The 20,726-nt window shown below is 45.6% G+C and overlaps 1 protein-coding gene across 1 annotated transcript; it reads right to left on the bottom strand.

Annotated features, from left to right (window-relative positions):
* Positions 1-4,567: 4,567 nt before the first annotated feature.
* LOC117005187 (myosin heavy chain, skeletal muscle, adult-like) lies at positions 4,568-19,603 on the bottom strand. The gene is made up of 38 exons (XM_033076610.1): positions 19,397-19,603; positions 19,165-19,308; positions 18,914-19,070; positions 17,109-17,136; positions 16,896-17,010; positions 16,710-16,802; positions 16,548-16,611; positions 16,366-16,464; positions 16,156-16,259; positions 15,944-16,082; positions 15,112-15,230; positions 14,865-15,014; positions 14,348-14,518; positions 13,578-13,887; positions 13,364-13,434; positions 12,531-12,618; positions 12,325-12,442; positions 12,044-12,167; positions 11,828-11,964; positions 11,473-11,728; positions 10,738-10,980; positions 10,455-10,631; positions 10,230-10,375; positions 10,052-10,142; positions 9,574-9,963; positions 9,281-9,407; positions 8,994-9,112; positions 8,518-8,714; positions 8,040-8,223; positions 7,794-7,959; positions 7,496-7,620; positions 7,007-7,315; positions 6,699-6,902; positions 6,295-6,420; positions 6,030-6,200; positions 5,838-5,942; positions 5,600-5,695; positions 4,568-4,720 (listed from the first exon to the last, which is right to left on the bottom strand). The coding sequence occupies exons 1-38, from the start codon at positions 19,601-19,603 to the stop codon at positions 4,568-4,570; spliced, it is 5,823 nt and encodes a 1,940-aa protein (XP_032932501.1).
* Positions 19,604-20,726: the final 1,123 nt, after the last annotated feature.

Below are 20,726 nucleotides of genomic sequence, written 5' to 3'. Positions count from 1 at the left end.
CTGTCCCAAAATCTCTCAGGACCTTCACAAAGTCTGCAATGAGACAACCATGTGTGGTAATCAGGGCAGGTAGCTGTGGTAGTCACAGTGTGGTCAAAAGTGCAGTTCCTGTGGCAGATACGTGGTGTGGTTTTCAAGTGTGGCACTGAAAACCCCTGCTTTAAAAGGCTATAGAAATCACAGCATAGGATGCTCATGTATTCTTTACCTGTCATTTAGCTCTGGGTATTTTAGGCCAGAGTCTTTTTTTCCCCTGAAGACCCAGGTGTCTGGCAGACTCATGCTGGGACAGCCTATGTCCATCTCAATAGCTCTATCATGATGGAAAAGTCATATTCTGGCCACGAATTCCTCCTTGGACAAGGGATCCACCAAACCAAAGACATGAAGCACAGCTCACCTAAATAGGGCAAGTACCTGTTCCAAAGTCCCTCCCTCCTACAGCTGTGGGCAACTCACTGACACGTCAGGGCGGGAGAGGAAAGACCTCATCCCTGTCAGCAAGAGGAAGGAGGTGACTGGAGAGTACTGGAGCTGGAGGGCACTTCTGTGCCTGCAGCCTCAGTTGCACAGAAACTCCCAGATGGAACCATCCCCTTTGGGACAGAAACAGCATCTTTGGGGGTGGGTGTCTCCTATGCCCTTCCTCACCTGGTTTCTGCACATTGTGACATGGTAGAATCAGCAGTGATTGCACGGGGAGTCTTTGAGCATGTCCTTGTGAATACTTAGTGTGAAACGGGTAAAATGATATTGAAGCAAATCCCTGTTACCCCACAGTTTCATTTGCATTACAGGTACGAATGTGCTCTCATCTCAGATGGGCATTCACCTCTTGGTACTTCCATCCTTTACCCTGAAAATCCATTGCAGTCCAGGTGGTAGTTCCCCAGCACATGCTGTTCAACACCACTGATCTATCATGGTGCTCTGCCAGCTGAGGCAGAGACAGCCTGGGTTTGCAGTGTGTGCTAGAAACTGACCCTACCTCTCAGAGCAGCCCTGTCTCCTGGGAAGCTGGTCCTGCTGACATGTCCTAGGGGAATATGTCCCCTCTGGAGGAGGAAATTTCAGGGCAGGAGAGGAAGACAAAGAAGATGAGAAGGAGGATTACTTCTTTCCAATGTAGCTCTACTGTTCATTTTTATTGAACAGTGAAGGAAGGTCAGGTGGGCTTTGGTTGGGTTCACGGTGCCATGTTCAAATCTGCTTTACAGGGAGCAATATCTTGATTATTTGTGTATTTTGAGGTTCCATACAGGTAGACCACGGGAATAGCTTGTCTGCATTTTAGGCTGCCAAGAGATTTTTCTGTCACTCCTGCTGGCCTAAGAGTCCAGGAAGTCCTTATGTGTGGCAGCTAGGCCTCTCCTGGTGCCTGCACTATGAAGATCACATTTGCCAAGTGAACTGTTGCAGTCGCCCTCCTCAGACTGCTCCACAGGGTGTGCAGTGGAGGTGGCAGGGCCACTGACATGGTGTCTTGTCCTTTCGGTAGTCACACACTCCCAAACACCTGCGTGGTTCCCTTTCTGGGCAGAGCACCCAGTGCAGAAGAGACCAAGTGCACTGAACAGTGGCTGCTTCTGTCAACCCAGGGCCTCTTCTTCCAACATTGATGACCCAAATATTTCCAGGTATTCTTTGGCCCATCCCACCTGTTTTTGTTGTGTCCCAGGGGGGAACACATGAAACTGGCTGACCCACCCGGCTGGATTTTAACCCCTCTGATGTGATTAGCTCCTAACAGGTAGGCCAAGCAATTCCAGCAGTTTTAAAGAACCCACTTTTCAGCGAGATGGACCAGGTTGTTTCAGCCAGTTTGAAGCACCCAGGTTTCAGGGAGATCTCGTTGCTGGTCTGCAGTGGAGGGAGCCCAGAGCTGGGCCCTCGATGGCTCCAGGCTGCCATCCCCTGGCACTGGGTGCCTGGAGCAGAGGGCCTGGTCAGCGCTGCCCCGGCAGCTCCCTGTGACTGACAGCAGCCTGGTGGGGCCATGGGACCGGCACCCCCTGCTCCCCTCACCAGGAATAATGCTATCGGCTTCCTGCCAAGGATCCCTGAAGGAACTTATCTGTCCTGCAGTGTCAGGTGACAAGGCCCAAGCTGAGGAGAAAGCTGATGCGGCCTGTGCTGTCAGAGCAACAGCCAAGGCCTGAGGGGAAAGGCACAGCCACCATCCCAGCTGATGTCCTGGGCTCACTGTCCTCTGCCTGATCGCCCACGGTGACTGTACCCAGCTGGGACATGGCTTTCCTGAGCTCTCAGAGGGCCAGGGGAGTCAGGGTGCAGGCAGGGCTGAGTCTCCACAGCTATCATGTCAGAGCCACCAGCCCGGCCAGGAATTCTCCTGCAGCCCTGATTCTCCCCGGGCACTTGAGGGACCTGCGGTGTAGGGCCCTACAACCTTCCCTAAATGAGTGCTGGGAAAGCACAGCTTGAGCTGAGGGACATGGATGGCCCCTGCAGCACTGCTGGACCTCCATCCTCATGCAGGCAGGGACTCCAGGATGGCACCTGTGAAATGCTGCACTTCCAGAGCTACAGCTCAGCCTGTCTTTTCCATTTCTTGGTTAAAATGAGAAAGACAAAGCCCCATACAGCCCGAGGAGCCCCGACTGACTGCTGGGCAGCTGCGCTGTTACCAATGGACAGCACATCCCAGCAGGGAATGGCCATGGAGCAGGGCTGGCACTGGGCCATTGCACAGGCTCCAAATGGGAACACGCTGGATTCAGGCTATGAGCAGGGAGAGCACTCTGGGCCCCATTCTGATGTTTAACCTTTCAGCTGGCAATGGAGCTGTGCTGCAGAGGGTCTCTCTGGGGTAAGAATAGCAGCTGCTGCCTTGGGACACAGCACACGTGTCCAGCTCCTCCACGGCAGCACGTTGCACTGCCACATAGAAGGCAGCCTACCCGCCCAGGAATGTCTTCAGGCGCTATTCGTGGAAGCAAATCATCCCCACAAACAGGCACGACCCTGCACAGGAGTCTTAGGAGAGTGGGATTATTTTGGGCTTTTGACATTGAGGATGAAAGGAGACACGTGATGGGCTGATCTTCCTGGTTGGGACCTCCTCCAAAACTCCTTTCAGCCTCATCTCCTCCTCCAGCAATGGCTCTTGTGAAGGCTAAGGGGCAGTTTCGTGTGGCCTTGGAGCACAGGAGAGGGCAGAAGGAGCTGTGAGTTTTCTGGAGGGCAGGGCCAGTCCTCAGTGCCATCAGCAATGCCCAGCTGGGCAGGTCATGCCTGAGGGTGTGCATCTGCCCCTGAACTCTGGGTATGGGGCTACCTGCTTTATTCTCAACCACACCCCTGACAGTGAGAGAGATACCAGAGAGTGTATGCAAGAGAAACAGGCAGAAAGCTGGAGGAAGAAGCAGTTGACTTTGTAAAGGAGTTTAAAGAAGGCTGTAGTTGGTCAGAACAAGTGCAGTCACATCTACAAATGGGAGAGTTGCTTCTTCAATGATTTGCCTGTCACTTCGCACTGTTTTTGGGACACTGCTTTTGGACAAAGAAAGTTTCCAGGTGTCTCATGTGACAGTAGGGCTCATTGACTTCTCACTACATCGAGGAGTTCTGCAACATGGAGATGGGGTTATTGGCTATGACATTTAAAGAAAGGGACAGAGCTATAGCAGTGCAATTTCATGAGCTGATATTGCAGAAATTATTTCCAAATTAAGTTCAGAGTCCCCAGCTACCACTAAACTGTTTGACTCAGTGTATAGACAGAGCCCCATGGCCTTTGAGGTTTCTGGGAAAATCCTCCAAAGCTGAGTGTTCTCTCTGTTGATGAGGCCAAGAAGTGTTTTGGAGCTATGTGGTGTGTGAGAGCTGGGCACTAAGGGAGAGTCCTAAGAGTCCTTCCAGCACCTGGCCCCAGGCAAGCTTAACTGTTTGCCCACTCAAGAGAAACTGGCAGCAATTGGTGGCAGCAGCTGAGGAAATCTAAGATGAGGGAGATGGCACAGTGTAGGGACACTGTTGGTGTCTTGTAACCATGCTCTTTGAGCCTGAAATCATCTCTGTCAAGGAATTGTCCATCCTTCACAGTGCAGTGCACTGCAGCTTCTGATGACTCACTCAGAAATTGATGTTTAGGGTTTGTGAGGGCCAGCTTCCCAAACAAGAGTACGAAAAGGAAAAGGATCACCCTCTCTTGACTCTCCCGTGGGAAAGAAGCTGTGCTGCATGGACAGTGGGAGGAACATTAGGAGGATGCGAAGGCAGGAGCTGGACAAGGAGCTGCTGGAGACAGGAGAGAGCACAGGCTGCATTTTCAGGAGTCTCTCCAGCCTCTAAGTTTGCAGATCCTCAATCCAGCACTGGCACCAGCTTCTCCCTTTGTCCCAGAGAGGAAAATTAAGGAAACTTCTTCTGCAATGCAATTGCCCAAGAAAAACAAAACCATGCACTGATCAAAGGGTGTATGCAGAGGAAGCTACTACAGTCTTTATTCGCTAGACACTGAGGTGGGTACAAAGACTCATGGCAGAAACAAAGTGACCGAGAGGTTCACATTTTGTGCAGCGCCTCCGGTCACTTTGCTGGGACATTCTCACTCTTCCTCTTCTATCCTCCTATGGAACTCCCGGCTCTTGGCTCGGAGCTTGTTGACCTGTGACTCTGCAATGTCAGCCCGCTCCTCGGCTTCCTCCAGCTCGTGCTGGATCTTGCGGAACTTGGACAGGTTGACATTGGACAGCTCCTCCTGTGTACGGAAAGGGAGTCAATGGTGAGGAGCCCTCGGCAGGGTTTAGTTCCTCTTGCACTTGGGCTTTGTTGAGAAGCAGCTTTTCCCTTGGGGGAAGGCACAAGTCTCCATCCCATTTCTACCACTGCTCACATGTCACTGTCACATGTAGCTTATCATCGTTTGAGGAAGATCCATTGTAGAAGATGCATAATGGGATTTGGAAATTATTCTGCTTTGGAATATGGGAAGGCAGCAAAATGGGCAGCTGGAAATTTGATTTTTTTAGCTGTAAAATCAAATGTTCAATTACACCTGAAGACCCTTAAGTGGGGTTAGGAATTTATAAGAGACAATGATTATAAGAGGGCTCCTCTCATAAATTGCCTTAACTGAACCAGAAGCCCTACTCTATGCTGCACTGTTTCCAAATTGAAGAAGCCATGCTCAGAAAATCTTAAATTCAGAAGCTGTAGGACTTCCCTCAGGGCATCCCTAACTGCTACATGCCTAGAAAAAGGCAAACATTCTTTGTACAATTGGGAAAGCAAAGCACAGAGTGGTATGGGACAGGACTTCCAACTCCTTCCCTGTCTTCTATCAAAATTCTAAAATTAAATATTTTTCAAAATTTCTTAATGCATCGTACTACCAATATTAATCATAAGACTACTTAAAGGTTGCCTTGTGGTCCTAATGCAGAAAATGCTATGTGCTTATCCTAAGTTGACTGAGACTCAGACTCATTGGCAAGTCTCATTTCTGATCTTTTAAAAGAATTTGAAGAACTCAATTATTGGTGAGTGGCATTTTCCAGCTTTCTTATATTTGTCTCCTGAATGGCCAAATTACCCTCTGGGAAAGTGATTCTTGCCAAGCACTCAGAGAGATACTTACAGCTTCCTCAGATTGTCTCTTGTAGGATTTCACTTTCATTTGCAGCTTGTCCACCAGATCCTGCAGTCTGAGGACATTCTTCCTGTCTTCCTCAGACTAAAGAGGTTGGCAAACAGGATAGAGAGTCAATTCATGGTTCTCTATCATGCAAGGGTAACAGTTCCCCTTGGGGATGGTGTGTGCAGAATGTGACTCACTGTGAGAAAACCCTGTCGGAGCAGGAGACCTCCTGCCTTACCTGGTAGGTCAGTTCCTTCACCCTCCGCTCATACTTGCGCACTCCCTTCACGGCTTCAGCGCTGCGCTTCTGCTCAGCATCAACCTCCCCTTCCAGCTCCCGCACCTGCAAGGACAAGCCCATCCCTGCAGCTTCCCTGGCAATGTCTCTCCAAGGACACGCTCACTCAGGCACAGCCCCAGCCCTACACACCCTGGCTTCCAGCTTCTGGATCTGCTTCTTCCCTCCCTTCAATGCCAGCTGCTCGGCCTCATCCAGACGGTGCTGCAGGTCCTTCACTGTCTGGTCCAGGTTCTTCTTCATCCTCTCCAGGTGGGCACTGGTGTCCTGCTCCTTCTTCAGCTCTTCTGCCATCATGGCCGCCTGGTCAGAGCAAAGGGTCAAAGCCATTTTAGGGCTGGAGATATTTTGGGCACACTGCATTCACCGTCAGCAATGCCAGGAGCGCCCAACTCACATCTGTGATGGCCTTCTTGGCCTTCTCCTCAGCGTTGCGGGCTTCCTGGATGGTATCCTCCATTTCACTCTGGATCTGGGAAATGTCTGTTTCCAGCTTCTTCTTGGTATTGATCAAGCTGGTATTCTATGCAATGGGAAGTACATGGCAAGAGGTGAATTTTAAAATCTGCCATAATAAACCTTCTACCTGAGCAAAGTCTTTCCCTTTCCAGCTTCCACTTCTTATTGTGGAATTATTGTTAAAATGGCTGTTTACAAAATGTCAGGCATGGACTTGGGGAAAGGATGCCTTTCCTTTGGGACAGAAGTAGAGAGGCCTTTCTTATACTGCTGTTCCTCTGGTAAATTCCAGCCCTCTGTGTTTGGTCAGTGTCAACACAGCTCTTTGTTCCCTGCCCTGACCTGGGTATGGAGCAGCTGCACACGTTCAGCGGCATCCAGAAGCTCCTGCTCAGCCACTTTCCTTGACCGCTCTGTCTGCTCCAGGGCTGCCCGGAGCTCCTCAATTTCAGCCTGCAGCAGGTTTGCTCTGCGCTCCACCATGGCCACCTGCTCCTTCAGGTCATCCTTTGTCCTGAGAGCATCATCCAAGTGCAGCTGGGTATCCTGGAGAGAAAGAGAAAATAAATTGCCACATGTCAGCATGCACTAGAGTAGCAAAAATGTCAGCGATCTCATTTTTCTTTTTTCTGTAGCTCCGCTGAACAGACCTTGAGCACTGCCTGGGTGTTTCTTAGGTTCTTTTGTGCCTCTGCAGCCTGGCGGTTGGCATGGCCCAGCTGGATCTCCATTTCATTCAGGTCTCCCTCCATCTTCTTCTTCAGCCTCAGGGCTTCATTCCTGCTCCTGATCTCAGCATCCAAGCTGCTCTGCAAGGACTCCACCACTCGCTGATGGTTTCTCTTCAGCTGGTCAATCTCCTCATCTTTCTCTGCTATCTTCCTGTCAATCTCAGCCTTGACTTGGTTGAGCTCAAGCTGCAGGCGCAGGATCTTCCCCTCTTCGTGTTCCAGGGAGGCCTGGAAAAGTGGACACAAACATTGTTAGCATTGATAAACCTCTTACTTGCTTTTTAGGCAATGATATTCCCGAGATCTCAACTGTCTGCACTCCCCCACCAGAACAGAAGGGAATTCAGGCCTCCTTAGCCCTATTTCCTCATTTATTTAGTGCAGACACCAGTGATTATGGTCATGTACCTCAGCTTCCTCCAGAGCAGCCTGGATTTCAGATTTCTCCTGCTCAATCTGCTTCTTGACTTTCTCCAGCTCATGAATCGCCTTTCCTCCCTCAGCAATCTGCTCTGTGAGGTCAGAAATCTCCTCTGCAAGGAAAGGTGAAAAGCAGCATGGTCAGGCACAGAGCTGAATGGAGAAAGGCTCTGGTGCATCAAGGGGCCAGGCATGTTCTTATCCCTGCAGGCCCAGAGCCGTTAAGTGTGGCAGAGAGACGAGCTTGTGAGAAAGGGCAGTGAGGAGCAGAGGGCCAGGGACTTACGCTGCAAGTTCTTGTTCTCCCGCTTCATTGTCTCCAGATGGTCCAAGGACTCCTCATAGGCATTCTTCATCTTGAACAGCTCCGTGCTGAGAGAGCGAGACTCCTTCTGGGAGGCCTCCAGCTCAGCTTGTGTTTCCTCATACTTCTGCTTCCATTCTGCCAGGATCTGCAGAGAAACGGGCTGTGAGTAGGGCTGTGGCCATCCCGGGGGCATGCTCTGGCCAGGAGTGCTGGAGGCCAAAAGACCTTGTCAAAGTTCTTCTGCTTCTTATCCAGAGCAGCGCAGGCAGCATTGGATCTCTCCACATCAATCATCAGGTCCTCCACTTCATTCTGCAGCCTCTGCTTTGTCTTTTCCAGCGAGGCACATTTGGCATTGACAGCCTCAACCTGTTCCTCTGCATCCTGCAGACGTTGGGCCAGCTTCTTCCTAGGAAACATCATGTCAGTTCACATTTGTACTGGGTGCCAATGTCTGCTTTTTACTCTAGTATGCCTAATCATGTTGCATCTTGCAGTCACTCTGTGTTAAGTGCTACATTTATGCTGTTCTTAGGCTTCACCTTCACTATATCACTAAATACATTACAGGATAAAGTTTTTCGTTTTCTATTGCTCTTCCCCAAATCCATTATTTATTCCTCATAATATTGTGATGTTTCTCTTGCACTGTCACCTTTGACATTTTCAGTCTTACTTTTCTTCTTTGCCTGTCCCTACATACTTGGCCTCCTCGAGCTCCTCCGTGCGCTGAATCGCGTCTGTCTCGTATTTGGTTCTCCACTGGGCCACTTCACTGTTGGCCTTGGACAGGGCTCGCTGCAGCTCCCCCTTGGCCTCCTGCTCCTCCTCATATTGTTCCCTGAGTAAGTCACAGTCGTGGCGAGCAGACTGCAGGGCATGGGCCAGGGCATTCTTGGCCTGTGGCGACAATTGGATTGGGAAAATTAATGAGATAGTAAAATATGTGTCATCATAAATCTCATTAAATTGTTTTTCCCTGTCTCAGTATCTACATTGGTGGGGATGTATTCCTCAGATTTCCACACCAGAGGAGAAGGTAAAATTTCTCAGCTTGCTTGATAACTCAAAAATTAAGATGATACAGCTAACATTCTGATTTTATGTGAGAGTAGGAAATATCCTTAAAGAAAACAGATTCCCAAACCAAAATCCATCCCCTACAGGAGGTAACCTTACCTTTATTTCTTCCTCTAAATGTCTCTTTAGTTCCTCAATCTGTTGAGTGAATGCCTGTTTGCTTCTGGATAACTGAGATATCAAACCATCTTTTTCTTCCACCTGGCGTGAATATTCACCTAAGAAAGTTTTCAGAGAGATTATCATTTAAAATCAATATTAAATCAATATTACTTTTAAGAACAGTATACCAGTTTACAGAGAATAGATCGAGTAAAGCATCAATCTATTTCTCATTATCATTGGTCATAAGTTGCTCCATTCCAGAGGGTATAGGGGTGCACTACCTGACTCTGTCTGCAGACGAGCTCTTTGAGCATTGAGGTCATTGATCATGCGCTGATGCTCCTCTTCCTTGGTCTTAATCTCACTCAGTTGGTCTTCCAGTGTGCGGCACATCTTCTCCAGGTTGGTCTGTGCATCAAAGGCATGTAAACAAAGAGGACTACCAGTAAGTTCTAGCATTCTGTTCTCAAGGTGAAAAACAATGCAACTGGATGGGATAGCAAAATACAATCAGAATCAAAAGCATGTATTAAGGCATGTATAATAGGGCAGTAACATGACAGTAACACTGTACCTTGGCTTTAGAGACAGACTCCATGTTGCTGGCCAAGTCATCAATCTCCATCTTCAGCTCACTCTTCTCCTTCTCCAGCTTCTGCTTCACACGTTGCAGGTTGTCGATCTGCTCCCCCAGCTCAGCTGTGCTGTCCGCGTGCTTCTTGCGCAGGGCAGCAGCCGTGGCTTCGTGCTGCAGCGTGGCCTCTTCCAGGTCACGGCGCATCTTCTGGAATTCTGCCTCACGCTTCTTGTTCATCTCGATCTGAGCTGCTGTGGCCCCTCCTGCTTCTTCCAGGCGCTCACTGATCTCCTCCAGCTCCCTGGACAGGTCAGCCCGATGCTTCTCTGCTTTAGCACGAGAGGTTCGCTCTGCCTCAATTTCCTCCTCCAGCTCCTCAATACGGGCCTGTAGAACAGCAGGGACCCTTCACACCTGTGCCCTCCTCCTGCCTGAGCTGAGCCTGAGCAAGGCTGGGGAAGGAACAGACACTTGCCTGCAACTCCTTGATCTTCTTCTGCAGTTGCACGCCCAAGGCTTGTTCATCCTCAATGTTGCTCTGGATCTGACTGATTTCAAAGTCTTTCCTTTGGGCAAAATTAACCATGTTAGAGCTCAAAGAAAAAAGACAAGTGCTGCAGGCCAGCACTCAGGTGCCCCAGAGACACACTTACTTCTTCAGTTTCTCATCCAGCTGCTGCTTATCATTCTCCAAATCCATGATGCTGTCCTGGGCCAACTTCAGGTCTCCTTCCAGTTTCCTCTTAACTCTCTCCAGGTCCACGCGCAGTTTCTTCTCTTGCTCCAGGGACCCTTCCAGCTAAACACAACAAGACCATCAGTGCTCTACCAGCCAGGTTAGACACCATACCTGTCCTGTTCCTGCTCTGTGTGCTTACATCATCCACTTGCTGTTCCAGCTTGCTTTTGGCTTTGGTCAGAGTATTGACTTTGTCCTCCTCTGCCTGCAGGTCATCCAGGGTTTGCTGATGGGCCTCTTGGAGGGCTTTCTTCTCTTTTGTCAGCTTCACAATGGTCTCGTCCAGAGCTGCCATCTCCTCAGTCAGGTTTTTCACCTTTGAGAAGAAAAGAGCAAGCACAGAGAGAAAATGGTTAATGCTTAAAATCTTCATAACAAGACAAATCTTTTCCAGAGTGCAAGTGACAGGTTCTGCCTCATACCTTGTTTTCTGTGGCATGTTTTTCCTTCTCCACCTTGGCCAGTGTTAGCTCAAGGTCATCAATGTCTTTCTTCAGCTCTGAACATTCATCCTCCAGTTTTCTCTTCTTGGCTGTCAGTTCAGCATTAATTTCCTCTTCATCCTCAGCCCTTTCAGTCACCTCCTTAATTTTGGCTTCCAACTGGATTTTGGTTTTGATGAGCTGGTCACACCTTTCCTCAGCATCAGCCAAGCTATCTGCTTCCTGGTGAGGAGACAGAATTTTTTGTGTTCTAATGTTTTGAACTTTCTCTGCTCTTCCTCTTTTATCACTGAGCGGCAGCTGAAGCTGACCTTCAGCTCCAGCAACAGGAGGATCTTAACTGCTAGTTACCAAGCAAAGGGAGGATGGCTTTTCCCACACTTGCTTTCACAAGTACCACTTTCAAGTGTGGTTTGCATTTTGCCGCAAAATTAATTCATTTTTCTACCTAATGTCAAGGATCTACATTTGTCTCCTTCCTCTGAAGACAAGAGCACTGACTTCCACTTGAAACTCTCTGTATCTTAGCACTGGCTGTGAGAGTGCTTACCACATCACTGCCAGAATTTATTTCCTCACCTTCACAAATATATGATGGATAATTCCTGAAATTTATGACTTTTGGTCATCTATAATCTGATCTTCTGTTTGTAAAGAAAAGTCTGAATGTATAGTCTCGTTTTCTGAGTGATAAACTACAGGAGATAAACTCACAGCCTGCACTTGGAGCTGCAGGTCATTTTTCTCCTGCACCAGTTTCACCATTTTCTCCTCCAGTTCCTTCCGCTTTGCCTCAGACTTGGCAAGCTCCTCCTTGGTTTTCTCAAACTCTTGTTTCATGTTGGCCATTTCCTTCTCCGACTCTGCACTCTTCAGCAAGGGCTTGATCTTGAAGAACAGCTTCATCCATGGCCAGTGTTTGACATTCATGAATGCACGAATGTTGTACTGGATACAGAAGATGGATTCCCTGAGGCAGAATTAAAAAGTACAATGAATATTCTCAGTCTGATGAGTGTTAACAATTTCCCCCACGCTGAGTGACTAACTGAAGAATAGGAAGGTGTACCTCCGTTCCACCATTCTCTGGTACTCCACTCTCATCAGGAAGCCCCTGCACCTGGCTTGGGTGCGAGTGATGAGCTGTGCCAGCTTCTCATCCCTCATCTCCTCCAGGAGTCCCAGCAGCCCAGCTTTGAAGAACACCTTGAGAGAGAGAATGTTGCAGCACATCACTGTCAGGTAGAGCAAAGCCCAGGGACACAGGGAATGGGAGCATTTGTACCTTGGTGTGTCCAAATTTGTACTGGGTGTGGTCCACATCAATTGACCCAAGGAGCTTCTCAGAAGCCTTCTTGCTATCGATGAACTGTCCCTCGGGGATGGCACTGGCATTAAGCACCTTGTATCTGTGGAATTAGAGGAAGATAAGGCTATTTTTTTCCAAGCAACACATAGTAGCCACTAAACCCTACCAACTCTTTTTAAAATTTAAACACAACTAAAATGGACCCATGAGTGAACCAACATTGCTTTTAATGATGCTGACAAGTGCAGTGCTCTCACCTCTGTTTGAAATCAGCATAGAGGACTCTGCTGGGGAAGCCTTTCCTGCAAATCCTGATCCCTTCCAGCACGCCGTTACAGCGCAGCTGGTGCAGCACCAGCTCATGCTCCATGGCACCTGTCAATGCACAAATGAATGGCACAGATTGCAGTGCAGAGGGGAATGGGTGTATCAGAGCAAGGATCTTTCTGCTTGAGCACCTTACCAGGTGTTTTAGTCTCATTTGGGATGATGCACCGCACAAAATGGGGGTGAGTGCTCCGCAGATTGGTCATCAGCTTGTTCAGATTTTCCTAGAGGAACCAGTTACCAGTGTGAGTTTCCTGGTATTGAGTGTTCGGTGCACAAAGCCCAGGTTATGATTTTACAACTTCTCAAGCTGGGTTTTGGAGCATTTTGATAAAGCTACAGAAACAAAAATGTTTCCTCTATTTGAAGTTATTGAGCACCATTTTTAGACTGAAATACTACAGTGCTGCTATTGGTTCAAACTACTATATCATTTCATAAATTCACAAAGAGTAAATGACTTAGATTTTTCACATTCTGCTTTCAGAAGTCAATCTACTTAAGTTTTAAAAAATAGGGATTTCTTCCAATGAGATAAATATCTCCTTGCAAATTATTTTCAGTTCCCCAACAAAAATGCAGGAATAATAGTATTACCATTCTAGTCCTTATTCCAATGGGATAACTATTTCCTTGGAAATTATTTTCAATTCCTCAACAGAAATGCAGGAATACTAATATTACCATTCTAGTCTTACCCAAAGACAAAAAAAATAAGAAGATCTGAATGATATCTGCTAATAAAAACAATAATAAGAAAACCACCACAAATTAGTGGATTTCCATAATTTTGAAGACTAAGTACTCATTTCTGGACATATGTGCAATTTAAAATTTACCCTGGAAAACCTGATGTGGAATTTCAAAAGAAATTTACCCCCTTTACAGTAATTTAAAATAGCTCTTTCAAATTTAATATTAGCTCACCCCTTTCTTCACATTTCAGAGATAACAGATGCAATACTATACCCGGAATAGAGCTGAAACAGTCTGGAAGGAAGAACCCTTCTTCTTGCCTCCTTTCTTGCCACCACCAGCCTCTGTGAATTGAATAAAGGAAAAAAAAAAAAAACCAAATTACTTTAAAATTAACATGAAGCAACTTTAAATGTTTAGTGTTTATAGCTTTAATTCCGTGGCAGTTGTCCCACATTAAAAATGTAGTTTCCACAAAACTACTGACCGGCATCTGCTCCACCATAGTTGGCAAAGAGTAAAGCCAGGGTCTTCACAGATGATTTCTGATACAGCCCAATGACAGTTTCATTCAGAGGGTCCTTGTTCTTCTCCAGCCAGCCAGAGATGTTGTAGTCCACTGTGCCAGCATAGTGCACCAGGGAGAAGTGGGCCTCAGCCTTGCCTTTGGCAGGCTTGGGCTTCTGGAAGTTGTTGGACTTGCCCAGGTGCTGGTCATAGAGCTTGTTCTTGAAAGAGGTGTCAGTTGCCTTGGGGAACATGCACTCCTCTTCCAGGATGGAGAAGATGCCCATGGGCTGGAAGAAATTACAACAGACGAGAGGGAGAAACAGATTAGAAAGGAGACATCTCTTGATTGGAAAATTGCTGAAGTCGGAAAAGGAAGCTGTTCCCATACTGACTTTAAGTCAGAGAAAATCGACTTAGGCTCAACTTTTTCCAGTATTACTGTTTCATTCAAAATTATGGAAATGCTTTTACTGATAAAGTTATTATAGATATGACAGTGTGAAATACTATCCTCTCCATAAAACTTAATTACTGGTAAGTACTTAAAGACCGTCTTTTGTAATTTGGCAATGAAGTCACCAAAAGTCCTGATATCTGAGTAATGATCTCCAAAAACACATCTACCCTGTTGCCACTCCCACACAGTATATGTTTGAAGAAGCCAAAATATTCTCACATGCTTCTTAATTGTTTCTCTTGGCAAACATAGAACACCCAATTTATATTAGACTTGAACAGGAAGGATACCTTCTCAATGAGCTCAATGCAGGCAGCCAGGTCCATCCCAAAATCAATGAATGTCCATTCAATCCCCTCCTTTTTGTACTCCTCTTGCTCCAGCACGAACATGTGGTGGTTGAAGAACTGTTGCAGTTTCTCATTGGTGAAGTTGATGCACAGCTGCTCAAAGCTGTTGTACTGCCAGACATAAAAAGGCATACAATGCTTTCAAGAATCAGCAATATTACCAAGGTGCAATTTGTGCAATCCTAATTCATTATGTCTTATATTTTAAAAACAAGTTTCTCTTCCTGTGTAGTTTTCCTTTGCTGTCTCTGTAGGATATCTCTTGTATTTCGAAAAGAGAGGTTTCTAATTTAGAGCAATTAGAAGATTAGTTTTCTATTCTATTATTTTTCAGGATTAGAAACATGTTTCCAAAAGCCCTATGAATAAGTGTAAAGAGATACTCACTTCTATTAAATATATTTCAAAATTCTCAATTATAATTCTACAAAAATGCTAGGAAAGATGTGCTTCTTACATCAAAGATCTCAAAGCCAGCAATGTCCAGGACACCAATGAAGTATTGCCTGGGCTGCTTCGTGTCCAGCTGTTGGTTGATGCGAACAACCATCCACAGGAACATTTTCTCATAGACAGCCTTTGCCAGGGCACCCACTGAATTATTCACCTAAAGCATAGAGAAAGCTTTGGAGGTTACTCTACACAGCAGAGGAAAATCTATGGGAACCATCACAGCATGCTCCACATTACCCTGTTTTTTCTACCTGTTGCACAGTTTGGCCCTTGGTCACGTATTCATTCCCCACCTTGACTCGGGGGTAGCAGAGGGCCTTGAGCAGGTCTGCTGAGTTCAGACCCATCAGGTAGGCAGCCTTGTCAGCAACTGAACACCAGAAAAGACAGAAGAGTAGATATTAAAAAATTCCTAGAGGTCGGTGCTTGACTGACTGTTCTCCATAGTGTTCTCCACAAGGTTGGACAACAGTATTTGTCAAAGCTACAAAGCTAATTTTCCTTTTGAGTTCAGGACTCAGTCTATAACTCTTTCTGAACTTCAGTTTCTGCAAACATTCTTCAAGAGAACTCATTGCCTTTATCGTCTTTTAGGTGTCAGTGCAGAACTTCAAACTTTCTAGTTGTATAGCAGGAGGATTTATCACTCAGAAAGATGGAGGTATGGACTGTCCTTCCTGGTGTGACAGAGACTAATGAAGTACACATCTTACATCAGAGTTCTCTCCAGTAGGTGAGGGTGAAGAAGAGCACAGCCTTGTGTCTCATTAGACTGAACCATTTCACTGCTCCATACTATAACAAAGGTTGCAAGGTATATTTCAACTTAAGTATGATTAGCAATGTTACAGCATTTGACATGCAAGTCTCCTGGCTTCCTGTCAGTGTACACTGCATCTATTATATAGTAGTCACAGAGGAGAAAGTACAGGTATCATTACATGAGATGAATGCCTCAACTGGCCTCTAGTCATGGAGCACCTACTCTTATTCTTAGTTAACACATTTAAAGCATGAAATCTGCTTAAGTCCTTTTGTAATTAAGGCTATCTCTTTTGGAAAGCTTGCTGAATCTGCTGATACCTTCAGTGCCATCAGGCTCTGCCTGCTCTTCACGCTGTTTCTGCTTGAACTTCAAGTTCCCATAGTGCATGACAGCCCCTGTCAGCTTGTAGATGGCGGTTTTCTCATCAGCACTGAAGCCCAGGATGTCAATTGCACTCTGGCAACAGAAACACAAATGTACATATACCAGGGCTCAAATCCACAGATGATCATTTGGTAAAGTTACTCACATCTGTGGCCATCAGCTCCTCCTGATCATCAATGCTGGGGACTGTGATCTCACCTTGACTCACAAAATGGAAATCATAAGGGTTGGTGGTAATGAGGAGCATGTCTAAAAGCAACAGAAGGAGAAAAACAAGCTTACTTTATTTTCCAGATAACAAAATAAATTATTGCTCAGTGATTTTCCTTCAAAAAAAGTGAGTGATCTTTCCTACCAATTAGCTCCGGCTTCTTGTTGGACATGATCTGATAAAAGATGTGGTAGCTCCTTTCCGCCTTGAGCTGGAAAGTGACTCTGGACTTCTCCAGCAGATCTGGCAAGGATGGTAGGACACAGTCAAGAACAAGAAGTGGAAAAGGCTGGAGGGAAGGGGAGCAGGCCAGAAGGGTGTCTTACAAGTTTCAATGTCAGCAGAAGCCAGTTTGCCTGTGGCACCAAAATGGATTCTGATAAATTTACCCTGAAAGCAGCAGGAAAGTCAATTGAGACTTATTTTACCAGTCTGGACATCAATAATATTCAAACTGGTGTTGAGAGTTGTTGCAAGTAACAACTCACAAAGCGTGAGGAGTTGTCGTTCCTCACGGTCTTGGCATTTCCAAAGGCCTCCAGCAATGGGTTGGCGCTGATGATTTGATCCTCAAGCGTTCCCTGCAGGGAGATAATTATGGCTAATTATCCTTTCCAAAAATCATATCAGAAACAAAGGACAACATTGATCCCAACTTGTGTCTACTAATTTACCTGCATTTTGCCTGATGCATGGTCTTCCTTCTTCTTCTCTCCACTGGCTGCAATTGTTGCAAAGTACTGGATGACACGCTTTGTGTTCACAGTCTTCCCGGCCCCGGATTCTCCGCTGCCAAAGCCAAGAGAGAAGCAGAGGGTGCATGGTCAGGCAGGAGGTGCCCTGGCACCGGGCAGCCCTGCAGGGACCCGCACAGGGGGTGTACGTACGTGATCAGGATGGACTGGTTCTCCCGATCTGTGAAGAGACAGAGGTAAGAAAGAGAAAACAAAAGAGAAATAAGAAATTCAAGAATTAGAAAAAAAATAAGAACTGAAGCTTCCAGAGGATCCAGGAAGACAAAATAGCATGAACTGCCCAGAGAATTCTACTGGGTACTTTTGATGCTATCAGCAGTACTTCAGGTATTAGCAAAAGGTTCTGTAAAGAAGTCACTTTAGAGAAACTTCAGAAGTCTTGTGCCTTTCCTGACATTGTCTTTTCATCAAGCTCCTTATTTCTGTCTAAATAGGCAAGTAGAGGTAATCAAAATATTGAGGTTGTAATTTTATTATATGTAAATTTTTCTGAATCTAGAAGTTTCTTGCATTATCTTATGGAAATTTGGAGGCATCATTTATTACAGAAACATCTGACCAACCTATTTCACCCTTTTTCACCTCTGTTTTTTTAATCCCTATATATACTGAAATTTTGCATTCTTGCAATTATACATCAACAACATTCATTTTTTATTTTTGTATTCTGATTGCATTTCCCAGTGTCTAAAAAAAGAACAAGAGAAGATATTCTAAAATCCTGCACACCTTTTATTTCAATGTATATATAAGGAAGAGAAAATGAGATGAAAGGAAGTGGAAAAAGCAGAATGAAATATTTCTGAAGTTGCTCAATTTAAATGCTAAAAGTTGTATTTTTTTTCTTTGATATGTTATACGTACAGTAATTTCATGATTATAAGCCGCACCATTTTGACTAAAATTTTGGTCCGAACCTGGAAGTGCGGCTTGTGATCAGGTGCGGCCAATATATGGTTGAAGTTCAGAAATTTGCCAACCTGGAAGTGCGAGCTCGAAGCAACCCTGAGCTGAGCTGGAGCCCCTCTGGCTCTGGCAGCAGGGCAGCTGCGGCACTCTCCGGCCCCAGCAGTGGGGCAGCGGGGCCACTCCCTGGCCCTGGCGGTGGGGCTGCGGCAAGCTGAGCCTGCACAGCCCCAAGCTGAGCCAGTAAACCCCGCGATCCCACGATTCTGTTACTAATCGACAACTTTGTGAAAGTTGCACGCAGATCCTCGCTGTGAATGAAAGTGTGGTTTATAATCCAGTGCAGTTTAATATATGGACAAAGAATGAAAAGTTGCCAACACCCAGAAGTGCAGCCTATAATCAGGTGCAGCTTATAATCATGAAGTTACTGTATATACTTTTCATTATACAGTGCAATTCATTTATAGATGCAGCTACAGATCAGTCCAGGAGTTCCACAGATCACTAAAGGCTCCATGTAATGGCCATGATCTACATAATGAAATCTACTTGCATAATAAGTGTCTCAGGTGAGGCTTACATACCTGTTTAAAGTAGAGATCTCTGTTTCATTTGTCAACACTGATGCTTGAATATTTCAATTGATATTATGCACATCATTTATAGGGTATGTGTGATTTAACTGTACCCTGTACTGTCTGTCTGAGACCAACTTAGTGATTAAGATACATAAAACCATCCATTTATATAAGATTCCATTATAGGCATAAGGTCTACACTACAGAACAGGTGATTTCTTTCCAGTGAATTGGCACCCTCTAGGTAATGTTCAGGTCTTTAGTGATTCTAATGGGAGTATTGACACTCAGTTCTCACAGACCATTAGAGTTAATCACATTAATCTTCTATTACTTTCACACACACCATTTTTTTAAGTGTGGCACCATATTTCCAGAGAATACCCTACATCCATTTCCCTCTAGAGATAGATGATTTCAAGAACTGCTCAAAGTAAATCAAGCACTCACCAGTCAGCATGGACTGATAGGCATTGTCAGAGATGGAGAAGATGTGTGGAGGGGCCTCCTGGCGCTTCTTGCCTCGGTAGGCCAACACCACCTCGGGGTTGTACACCGGCAGCCACTTGTAGGGGTTGACAGTGACGCAGAAGAGACCCGAGTAGGTCTGTGAGGAAGGGACACAGCACGTTGGCTTCCCCTGAGCCTGGCCCAGCAGCTCCTGAGGCTGCCCAGAGGAAGCTGCTGCTGCTGCCACTTACATAGATCATCCAGGCTGCGTAACGCTCTTTGAGGTTGTACAGCACAGCGGGTTCGTGGAGGTGGGTCATCATGGCCATGTCCTCGATTTTGTCATACTTGGGAGGGTTCATGGAGAAGACTTGGTCTTCCTTCACAGTCAGGGTCTGCCAAGGAAACAACAGATCCACATGTACCACCTAGAAGCTCAAAGTGGGGATCAAATGTTTTCCTTCAGCCTTGTTTTTGACTCACCTCTCCCCCTTCAGTCTTGACAGTGACTTTGCCTGATTCCCTACTCTGAATTGTCCCTTTCACAAAGGATTCTTTGGGATGAGCCACAAAGACAGATGATTTGGCATCAAAAGGTTTGTTCTGGGCTGCAATTCTCTCCTTTTCCGATTTTCGGAGGTAAGGAGCTGCCTCCCCAAAAACGGCCATCTCGGCGTCTCCAGAGGCCATGTTTGCACTGTAATGTAAGCTCGTCAGCAGAGGTGTCTTGTGGAGAAAAAAAAGTTATTGGTCATCAGGAAGAATAATACAATCTATACCAATGAGAAAGCTTCTTGCTCTTTAGCAAATAAATTCCTATTGAGTCTCTAAAATAAGCTCATAGGAAGAAACCAATTAAATCCATTGTGATTTGAATTTAAAAGTACCCTAGTCTGAACCTATGAGTAAGACTTAGACTTCTACAATGTGTAGATCTTGTAACAGTAAATAGAACATTTGAATATTGAGTACAGTTTAGTAAGACACCCTGAATTCTGACAAGGTTTGATTTTTTCACATAAAAGAATCTACAGTCATAGAAAAATCAGTCTCTGATCTGGTCCTTAATTATGAGCAGTGAGTCTTTAAGAGATTACTTTCTTACTGCCAGGGTTACTTTTTCTATTAAAAATGAAAAATTACTGCATTTTTTAGATCTTTCCTATTTCCAACTATCAAGCCTAAGCAAATTCAGGTTTAATATAAGAGGATTTATGAAGAGAATTCGTGCCGCTTTTTAAAAGCCCTGTCCTAGAATATAGATTAGGAATGGATTATTCAGTGTATTACCTTTGGATAACAGCTTGTATCCTGGAATATGGCCAACCCTGTAAAATAGGAATGGCAGTTGTTTCTTATGGCTGAACAGAATTCCATAAAATACTGTAGATTGAAAATACAGACATGCATCAAAATCACACTGAAAGTTTTTGTTCACATGAGCACTCCCTCATGGAAAAGGTTGTTAGAGACAGAAGAAATTAAACAGGATATTGCAAGGATATTGTCCTCTTTCTCCATGCTCATGAAATGCATGCACTTACCTAGAAGCCTTCTGCGGAGACAGGCTAGCCTTGTCTCTGGCAGATTTTATAGTGTCTCATCTGCAGATGATGCAGATGGTCCCTCTTTCTTCGGTCAAAACATTTCTGGCAAACCTTTTTTGGCCAAGCATTGTCTGTCAAACTAAGGGCATAATTGTCACTTGATTTGAATGATATAATTAGAACATTTTTATATCTTACTGACTACGTGAATACATCTATAAATAATTTGTCAAGAGTGTTAAGGAGAGAATCTAGACTACTCAAGG

The sequence above is a fragment of the Catharus ustulatus genome, chromosome 20 (assembly GCF_009819885.2).
Source record: "Catharus ustulatus isolate bCatUst1 chromosome 20, bCatUst1.pri.v2, whole genome shotgun sequence".
Taxonomy (NCBI): Eukaryota; Metazoa; Chordata; class Aves; order Passeriformes; family Turdidae; genus Catharus; species Catharus ustulatus.
This window is presented reverse-complemented; position numbering and strand designations above follow the sequence as displayed.

Bases quoted from the DNA above. Each gene is read 5' to 3' on its own strand.
- LOC117005187 (XM_033076610.1), bottom strand. From the start codon at position 19,603: ATGGCCTCTGGAGACGCCGAGATGGCCGTTTTTGGGGAGGCAGCTCCT. The intron at 16,083-16,155 runs GTGAGTAACTTT...TTCTGTTGCCAG, and splicing joins AGGAGCTGATGGCCACAGAT to AGTGCAATTGACATCCTGGG. The intron at 8,224-8,517 runs GTATGTAGGGAC...GATGTTTCCTAG, and splicing joins GAGGAGCTCGAGGAGGCCAA to GAAGAAGCTGGCCCAACGTC.